The following is a 9,612-nucleotide window of genomic DNA, read 5'->3' on the forward strand; positions in this document are numbered from 1 at the left end:
TTGGTATGATGCTACAATTAGTATATCATTGTTAATATCAGAGAATAAGCATAACGCTACTCAAGGAAACAACAAATTCTAGTCATAGATAAGGGTGAAAACCTGCAAATAAAATCTATCTAAACGAGGGATACTCACATGCTTTAGTGAAATACAAGCATTAAGTTAATAGTATTATTATATTCAAAGAGCATTGCATCCAATGAATGTGAGCTGACCAGTTAAATATATTGTTATCTTTTGTCCGTCAGTCAATAATTATATGGTATTATTGAGAACATTAATACATATATAATATATGTATATCGAAATAAGTAGAAAAGAACATGGATCCATGTGTTCATTGGACCCATTATCAACCCATACTCTAAGATGCTGGATTCCTACAACCTAACATGCTTTCCTTATATATCAAACAATGTCTATGCGTGTAATGTCTACATTTACATGCGTATTCACTTAATTATTATTAATTAGTCTTGATACTAGTATTTATCAAAAAAATTATGTCAATATTGACTAAGATAGGTTTGTTAAACCTTTCTCTCAACATTTATTGCTGTAAACCAAAGAATGGTTAAACTCTGAGCCAATCTGAACACTTAAAAATTCAAGTTCAAATTCAAGATTATAAATTGGTTTACCATATATAATGGATGGATATTAAAGACTAGATATTCCCAACAGCATTTGCAAATTAGAAGAGAGATGACCATATACTGAAATGGCTAGACTTTGCCAATAAGTATTTACCATTTTTATAGAACAGTCGGTGTTCCTAACCAGATGGTGTGCATATGTAATCTGGTAATGAAATAAATGGATGCAAATTCAATGTTATCTTGGTCATCAATGTATCCTTAATACTTTTTCCATATACAATGAACACTATTCACGTACCATTGAATGTTATTATCAATATAAATTTGAACTTATTACTTTGTACTTTCGCCGTTTCTCAAAAGAAATGTTCTAGAAAGATTATAGAAAAAAAAACTATCTACAAAAAGAACATTGACATTGACTAGGCATTGACAATAAGAAACGAGTTTCAAACGAACTTAATTTGACCGTGTTTCCTTTCCTTCCAAAACCGCGTTTCAGTTCTTGTCTTCGTCTTCTTCCTCGACCCTTCTCTCTATCTCTCCTCCAGAAACTCAAAACTAAAACCTTAAAAAGACCTCTGCTTTGAGATCTTACCCACTCTTCAAACCCGATCACTTCTCTCCGATGATGTCTAGTTCAAGACTAATAATAATCTTCACAATAATCTCTGCAGCCTTCCTCACCGTCGGATCAATCCGATTGGTTCCAGACGATAAATCTTCATTCAACGATGGATCTTCAGATTTCATGGAGGCTCCAGGATACCAAAACGGACCAAAATGCTCTGTTCTACCCCAAAACAAACTCTTGTTAGCTTGCGACCCTTCAGCTATTCACATAGCGATGACCCTCGACCCAGCTTACTTGCGTGGCACGGTATCTGCAGTCCACTCCATCCTCAAACACACATCTTGCCCTCAAAACATCTTCTTCCACTTCATCGCTTCGGGTCCCCACCACGGTCCCCTCGCGAAGACTCTCTCCTCTGTTTTCCCTTCTCTGAGTTTCAAAGTCTACACCTTCGACGAAACCATCGTCAAGAACCTCATCTCTTCTTCCATAAGACAAGCTCTCGATAGTCCCTTGAACTACGCAAGAAGCTACTTGTCTGAGATTCTCTCCACGTGTGTTCATAGAGTGATCTATCTAGACTCGGATGTGATCGTGGTCGACGATATCAAGAAGCTATGGAAGGTTTCTTTAACCGGATCAAGAACCATCGGCGCACCAGAGTACTGCCACGCTAACTTCACAAAGTACTTCTCAGATCGTTTCTGGTCAAATCCAAAACTCTCTGGAGTCTTTGAGTCCAAAACGCCTTGCTACTTCAACACGGGAGTGATGGTGATCGATTTAGAGAGATGGAGAGAAGGAGAGTACACGAAAAAGATCGAGAACTGGATGAAGATTCAGAAAGAGGAGAGGATTTACGAGCTGGGTTCGTTGCCGCCGTTTCTGCTGGTGTTTTCAGGAGAAATTGAAGCTATTGATCACCAGTGGAACCAGCATGGTCTAGGTGGAGACAATGTGGTGAGTAGTTGTAGGTCTTTGCATCCTGGTCCGGTGAGTTTGATACATTGGAGTGGGAAAGGGAAGCCGTGGGTGAGGCTTGATGATGGTAAGGCGTGTCCTGTTGATTATTTATGGGCTCCTTATGATCTTCACAAGTCACGGAGACAGTATCTTCAATACAGTCAAGACTTAGACATTCTTTGATTCATTCTAATTTTTTTTTGTTAGTACAAAGTTTTGCTCTTTTTCTGATGTAAATAAAACTGAATTACATTTGAGGTTTTACCTATTCTGTTGCTCTATCAGTGCTTTGATTTTGTTTGTTTTATGTGTCATTCTTTTCTCATAGCATCCTTAGTATTTGGGTGATGAAACAAATGGAAACTGAGAAATAACAATGAATTGAACAAACATATTAATTAAGGGCATTCATTTCTGTAGGATGTTATATTTATTTGAATGCGTCTACTTTATCAAGTAGAGGTTTGCTGGAACTCTGTTTCTCAAACATTGTGGCCTCTGTTTTTTTCACCCCTTTCATTTTAATAAAAGTCTTGACTAGTGTTAATCTTTTTTTTATCATATGGAGGATTGGCTGAGCATATAGACTCATATGGTGCACCACTTTTGCCCTTGCAGGTGTAGTTCTGATTTTTCTTAAAAGAGTATATTCATTCTCTTGTATATTGAAAAAGTCTGATCCTTTTCTTGTTTTTTAATCTGCTGAGTTTGGACAAGGAGTTTTGGAGAATATTCCTTATGTTCCAGTGAGAGAGAGGTAGAAAACTCTTTACTCTGCCTTTTAGCTTTGTTGCTCCACATTGTTTGTTCTGTTCTATAGATGTAGAAATGTAGCCTTATGTTCTTCTAGTGTTTGCTTGAGTAGAGAATTTGTATGTGTAAACAATTAGACAAATGGTTCTTAAATTTTCTGCCCTTGTAGCTAAAATCTGAATCTTTTTTGTTCATAAGAAAAGAGTGCCATTGTATGCTTTTCTCAACTCTTGACAATGATTTAGCTGGTAAAAGCCTCAAAACATATCTTCTTGTTACATACTAAACATAAACATTAATCATTTGATGTAATGCAGACTAATATAAATGCCACACATTAAAATGCTCTTGGAAACAATTGAGAATTAATCATACATGAGAAACATTTTGTTGATGCATACTGTTGCAATGAATGAAAAAAAGAAACTAAAATGATCTAATCGAAGGAGAAGAACTTGATGAAACAGAAGTTGTTCCTCTTCCACATCCTTTCTCATTCCTCAAACTCAAAGCTTCCATAAACTTCTCATTCCATCTCGACCTTGTTCCTGAGTTAGCAACGGTCTTCTTGTTACAGACATGATCTGTCGGAAACCGATGTTTCAGACAAAACTTAACTCCACAATCTTTGCAAGTAATGTTGTTAGCAAATGTCAGAACCTCTTTGCAACGCTTCACAGGACAAATGGGTTTCTTCTTCTTACTCGGATCACAATCTCCAGATCTTTCGTGTTTCTCAAGTAAAGACTTGATCCCTTCTTGGTCAAAACCAGTTGTTTCGATTGCAACAGAACATGTTTCACAGATGGAAACTGTTCTGCTTCCGTGGTCTGAGTTTGGACAATCGTGGGACTTGTATGATCTATGCTCCAAACAGAACACCTATAAATTTTCATTTAAAGAAACATTAATGGAAAGATTTCTTGCAGGAAAAGAAAACAAAAACTGAAACTTTCAGTAAAGATTTACCAATTTGCAGCCGTCACAAGTGAAAGGGAGAAAGTCGAGGAGTTTGCAGTCAGGGTTTTGGCAATGCTCTCCAAGATCAGGAAACGCTTCTGTTCCTCCTCTTCCTGCCATAGCTTTTCTTCTTCTTGTTATTATTCTTCTCCTTTGATATTAGTTTGTTTTTGATTCTGAGAGACGTATGAATGTATAGAGAGATATATATAGGGAGAGAGGTTGGGTCTGACTTGAAGGCAAAGCCAGCGTTCTCCAAGTTGGTTTCTTCCTCTGTTTGACAATTCTTGTTTTTTTCCTTATTTAGATTTTTTTTTTAAGTGGGAAAGTTTTAATAATTAGATAAAACGCGGTTTGGATGTTTCTAGGCCCGTTTTCGGCCTATTTTGATATTTTCTTTGAATCCTTAAAAAGAAAATAAACTAAGATTACATTTAGAGAGAGAGAGAGAGAGAGAGAGAGAGAGAGAGAGAGAGAGCAGCTTACCTTCGTTCTTCTTCTGATGACCGCCGCCGTCACCGGCGTTTCCTCACCGGAACCGCCAGACCCTCCAGAGCCACCAGACCTAACTTCAGCGTTTACTACCCCTTCCACTTTTGTTTGCGTCCCTGTCCTTACTCTCACCATTTCAGATCTAGATCTAAAAATTCAAACTTTTAGAGAGATAGATTGGAACAGCCAGATCTTCAAAGAGACTTTTCTCCTAAAAGATGTTGGTTTGGTGATTCTTATTGTCGTGTTCATACGACCCCTTACTGCAGTAGACAGATCTGTCTCCATCACCTCTTATCATGAAGCTCACCCTTCTCTTGTTTTCACCATGTCCCCCACCACCGGATCTCGTTCACCGCCATCACTGGAACCATTAATCCTTCTACTGGACACATCCCTGCAGGTTATAGATTTGAAACTTTCTGTCTCTATCTTGCTTGCTTCGATGATGTCCTTTGAGTGTTCTCTCGTGCCTTGTTACGGTACGCTCGCCTCTGTGCGATTCTCTGCAGTATGCAGCCTAGTTTCTGGTTTCACTCCGTCAAATAATAGTTTAAAGTTGCTTCCTCATCGCTTGTGGCAGATTCGTAAGGAAACACTTGTTGTTCCTATCTTTTCAGTGTTTCTGGATTGTTTATCCTTTGTGAAGTATGATTGCCTCCCATATGTTCCATTCGGTTTGAGTGGTTCTGTTACAGGGAGTAGTGTGCCCAAGATTATGTATGCTTCCATGTTTGTTTTGCTCAAAGGCTCATCCATTTGGTGCTTTGTCGCCTCTGCTTGTGATGCCGAACTTCTGATTGTTAAAGCTGCTTCTGTTGCGGTTTCAATCTCGGGCGTTAGACCAGTACTTGTGCTCTCTAATTCCCAAAGCTTCATTTCACTTCTTAGCACGATTGGCGTTGAGTTTCGAGGACTACTCAGCGACATTATGTGTTGTTTATGTGTTATGTTTGCTCCTATCTTATGGTGTTATATCTCATTGTTTTGTTTTGCTATGGTAGCAGCATATGTTTTAGCCGGTTTGGCCTTGTTATTTCTTGATGTAAACAATTTCTCCAGCTATGGAGACTAATGATTTATAAAGCTGTTGTTTGATCAAAAAAAAACTAAGATTACATTTTTCCTATCTTATTTAGGTAAATAAATTATAATCAATACTAAGATAACCAAAAAATTTAAAGTATTACTACTTTGATTGCTTTAATTTCGTTTGTTCTGAAGCTTCTTCATGTATGTTAAACCAATCGGTTTAGCAAAGACTTTCCTAGGAACACTTAAGCATCATTAGTGAATAAATTTCCAAAACGATTATGGTAAAGATGTTTAGCAAACCCACCTCACCCTGATCAATAGCAGAATCTTAAACCACTCTTTGTACATAACACCTAAGAGGCATATGATTATTAACCCTTAGGTCAATATTATATAACAAATTAATCGTTTCACTCATTTATCTGAAACTGGACATTATAAGTTTTTTGAAAATTATGTATAAAACCCACATGTAAGAAAGGGAAAAGAATTTAAAACAAACAAAAAAATAAGCGAATATAAACGGGTTTATCTCCCTTCTTCGTCTTCTCTGTCTTTGCTTTGTGTGTGTGTCTAGTTGATCTGTTCTCCGATCAAATCCAACCCTACAACCAAGAAAGACAGTCCCTGAAACAGCAAGAAGTAGAAGTGAAGACCATGCGCCGACAGAAAGCTTCTTGCAGCTGCGGTTAGAAGCAAGAACGCAAGCCCTAGCTCTTTCTTAAACACCATGTTCCTCTTCTTGATCTTGTTACTCGGCCTCACTAGCCCTCCAATGCTCTTCTTCGGGGTTTCTTGTACTGCAAGATTCATCTCTTGCTCCTTGAGTTTGCTCAGAAGCTCCAAACCTGACTCCGAGTTTCTCCTATGCAACTTCTCTTCCTTTTCAGCAAACGCTAGCAAATCAGATTCAGATGATCTCCCAGTCTTTTTGGTCACAACCCACTCGTAAGCCGATCCAAGCTGGAACAACCCGGAGATCATAGCGTTGAACTTGGTTATGGACATTGTGTTTTCGAAAAGGAGGTAAGGGATCAAGAAAGGGAAAGATTTAGGTGAAGGGAGGATGTTGAGAAGTGAAATGAAGATGGGAACGTAACAAATGATCCACAAAGGAAGCTCGGCTTCAGGTATGAACATTGTTAGTGGAAGTATGATGCAGAAGAGTGTGAATGAGTAAAAGGGTAGAATAAGCTTTCTTAGAAGAAAGAAGAGGAAGATCAAATTTGCCTTCTTCCCTACTGATATCTGCAAAATCAAAAACAGGAAAAACAAACAATTCAGTCTTATTTATAACCGTTCTGAGTATAACAAAATAAAACATTCGTCTATGCCCCTCAAAATATTAGTATATATAATCCGGCTTCCAAATTTATTAGGAGAATATATGTATTAGTTATTTAGTAACGATTTTGAAAAAAATAGTTTTAGAAGTTGAATTTTAGTTTTAATTTGTTTGTTTAATTATATATATTAATTATTTAGTAAAATTCAAATTATTCAATAATTTTTACACATGTAGATAGCCGATTTTTTAGAACATTTATGGTTATAGAAATTGAATTTAAGTATTATTTACCTTTGATTTGATGATAGAAGGAAGGCATAACCGGAAAAGTTGCATAGGACCAGAATGCCAACGATGTTGCTGCTTCTTGTAAGCTTCATAAGACTCAGGCAACTCGCAAGTGACTTCAACGTCATTGAGGTAAATGAATTTCCAACCGTTGAGATGCGCTCTGACCGCGATATCCATGTCTTCAACCGTGGTTCTCTCGAGCCACCCGCCGGATTCTTCCAATGCTTTGATCCTCCAGACTCCTGCGGTTCCGTTGAACCCAAAGAAATTGAGAAACACGCCGTTCACTTGCTGTTCTACTTCGAAGTGGAAACATAGGTTTATGTTTTGTAGCCTTGTCAGGAGATTCTCGTCTTTGTTCACAAAGGACCACCTTGCTTGGACTAATCCTAGCTCTGGATTCCCCTGCAACAAACAACACAACACACACTCTTTTTAGCTTCTTGATGATTGTTTCATTATCATATGCTAAGCACAATTAATATATGTTTTTAAGTAATAAACTCCAGTTTTGCAAACTAAAATATTTAATTTTTTATTTAAAATATAAAATACAAACTGTTTTCAAAATAGTACTTTATCATAAACCTAATCTTGATGACTCTGTTTACAGCTTACAAAAATGATGATTAACATACTATTTTATTACAAAATAAACAGAGTGAAGATTAGGTTCAACTAGTCTAAATATGTAGAATCATGATGTGAAAATCATCCAACGACGTGTTGATTTTTGTAAATTAGTTTTGTCGGTTACTTTAATTTCATACACAACATATACAACTTTTCCTAAAACTTTATATTATATTTGTCGGCTACTCTCAACATGACCCACCGAAAAAGAATGAATAAAAAAATCGAGACAACTGTCGGTGACGAGTATAATTGGAAGATTATATTCCCATTAAAAAAACATTGTGAAAAGAGTAAATATTTTTCACTTAATTTTTTCTTGAAACATCATCGTAAATTACGAAACTTAAAAAAAACAATTTCCTTTTGTACTTAGAATAGATTGAGTGTGATTGATTGGTTTACCTTGAAATGAGGAATAGTCTTCATGAGGAAATCAGGACTTGGCGTAAAGTCTGCGTCGAAAATAGTAACGAACTCGTAATCTTTAACGTAATCACATGTCATCGCAGACTTTAGATTCCCAGCTTTGTAACCAGTTCTGATCAACCTATGCCTGTAGATAATGTTCACTCCTTTCTCTGCCCAAGCAGCTACTTCTTCCTTGATCAAAAGCTGTAAGTTTGGATCGTCTGAATCGTCAAGAACTTGAATCAAGATCCTATCCTTCGGCCAATCAAGCTGTGAAGCTGCTCCTATTGATTGTTCATACACCTAACAAGACCATAACACAACAGTTACAGAACAGAACACAAAACAGAGTAAAAACAGAGCAAAAACAGAGTAAAACAGAGCAAAAAACAGAGTATGTTTATAGTTTACCTCTCTTTCATTGCACATTGGGATCTGAATAAGGACCATTGGGAAGTTGGAAGCGTCTTCAAGATCGAGTTCATCGTCTTTGAGCTTAGGTTCGATCTTTTTAAACTTGATCCAGAAGCAACCGAGACAGAGGACCAACCGATCAAGAGACTGGATCAAGAAGAGGACAGTGCAGAACTTGGAGAGAGTGATGACAATAGGAGCGATGTAATCGGATCGAAACGAGAGCCAAGCCACGTAAGACCACTCGACAAGCCCACGGACCTCCCAGGACGGTCGGTTCACGAGATCTAGATTCCAGTTCTTGTAATAAGCGACGATTTCTATTAACAAGGCGACTATGGAGATGACAAGACAGGCTTTGATGAATCTGTACATTTGTTTTCCTCTGCTTTTGGGATCTTCTTCTTCGTTTATGGCTTTGGAGGAGAAAGCGAGACGCTTTTTGACCGAGGCGAAGAGCCACGAGAGGGAAGAGACGAGTCTGTGAGCTTTGAGGAGGATGAACCATGAGAATTGCTTTGGGCTGATGGATTTGCGTTTGTTGTCAGGGAATGAGGAGGGATCTGAGCCGTTGATCTCTAGTAGAGAGAAGTTGTCTGGCTTCTCCATTGTCACTGCCACTGAGTTTGGAGCCATGAATGAGAGTTTAGAAGAGGGAAAAAACAGAGTAAGAGAACAAAGAAGAAGAAATGATTTTGAGTCGTCACTGTTTCATTTAATTTTCCATGAAAACTGGATCTTTTGTTTTAACAGACAAAACAGAGATGAGATCAGAGTCTGAGCAGCTGGGTAACTGAAACTTGTGATTAGTTGAGAGAGAGAGAGACGAGGAGCATGTGATGAAGTGAACAACTTATAATAAAGAGGAGAGAAGAGGAACAAGAGAGTCCTCCTTCCTTTGCATTTTCCTCTCTTTACCCTCATTTTTTATAGGAAACGTTTGCTTCTTTTTAAATTTTTTTTTTTTTTATTTTGACGGCAGGTCGTTTTACTTTGTTTTTTTTTTTTTTTTTTTTTTTCCATCTGATTTTCATTGATAACTTGAAAAAGATACAAGGTTGAGATACTAAAGCCGGCGGAACACAAAGAAATCCCCGGAAGCTAAGCCCACAAGAGGGAAACAAGAACCCAAACAAACACGGGTGACATACCAACATCCAGAGATTAAACGAACCACCTACACTCCTTTTACAAAA

General features: G+C 37.6%; 3 protein-coding genes across 3 annotated transcripts; 1 reads left to right on the plus strand and 2 right to left on the minus strand.

Annotated features, from left to right (window-relative positions):
* Positions 1–306: 306 nt before the first annotated feature.
* On the plus strand, positions 307–2,423 carry LOC103875162 (probable galacturonosyltransferase-like 10). The gene has a single exon (XM_009153642.3). The coding sequence runs from the start codon at positions 1,231–1,233 to the stop codon at positions 2,320–2,322; it is 1,092 nt and encodes a 363-aa protein (XP_009151890.1). The 5' UTR covers positions 307–1,230; the 3' UTR covers positions 2,323–2,423.
* Positions 2,424–3,129: 706 nt separating this feature from the next.
* On the minus strand, positions 3,130–4,027 carry LOC103875164 (zinc finger AN1 domain-containing stress-associated protein 12). The gene is made up of 2 exons (XM_009153643.3): positions 3,862–4,027; positions 3,130–3,774 (listed from the first exon to the last, which is right to left on the minus strand). Exons 1-2 carry the CDS (start codon positions 3,970–3,972, stop codon positions 3,319–3,321), a joined length of 567 nt encoding a protein of 188 aa, XP_009151891.1. The 5' UTR covers positions 3,973–4,027; the 3' UTR covers positions 3,130–3,318.
* Positions 4,028–5,722: 1,695 nt separating this feature from the next.
* LOC103875165 (xyloglucan glycosyltransferase 4) lies at positions 5,723–9,382 on the minus strand. Its single transcript, XM_009153644.3, has 4 exons — positions 8,414–9,382; positions 7,997–8,305; positions 6,959–7,363; positions 5,723–6,627 (listed from the first exon to the last, which is right to left on the minus strand). Exons 1-4 carry the CDS (start codon positions 9,050–9,052, stop codon positions 5,953–5,955), a joined length of 2,028 nt encoding a protein of 675 aa, XP_009151892.2. The 5' UTR covers positions 9,053–9,382; the 3' UTR covers positions 5,723–5,952.
* Between the last annotated feature and the right edge of the window lie 230 nt (positions 9,383–9,612).

Source organism: Brassica rapa, chromosome A06 (genome assembly GCF_000309985.2).
Source record: "Brassica rapa cultivar Chiifu-401-42 chromosome A06, CAAS_Brap_v3.01, whole genome shotgun sequence".
NCBI lineage: Eukaryota > Viridiplantae > Streptophyta > Magnoliopsida > Brassicales > Brassicaceae > Brassica > Brassica rapa.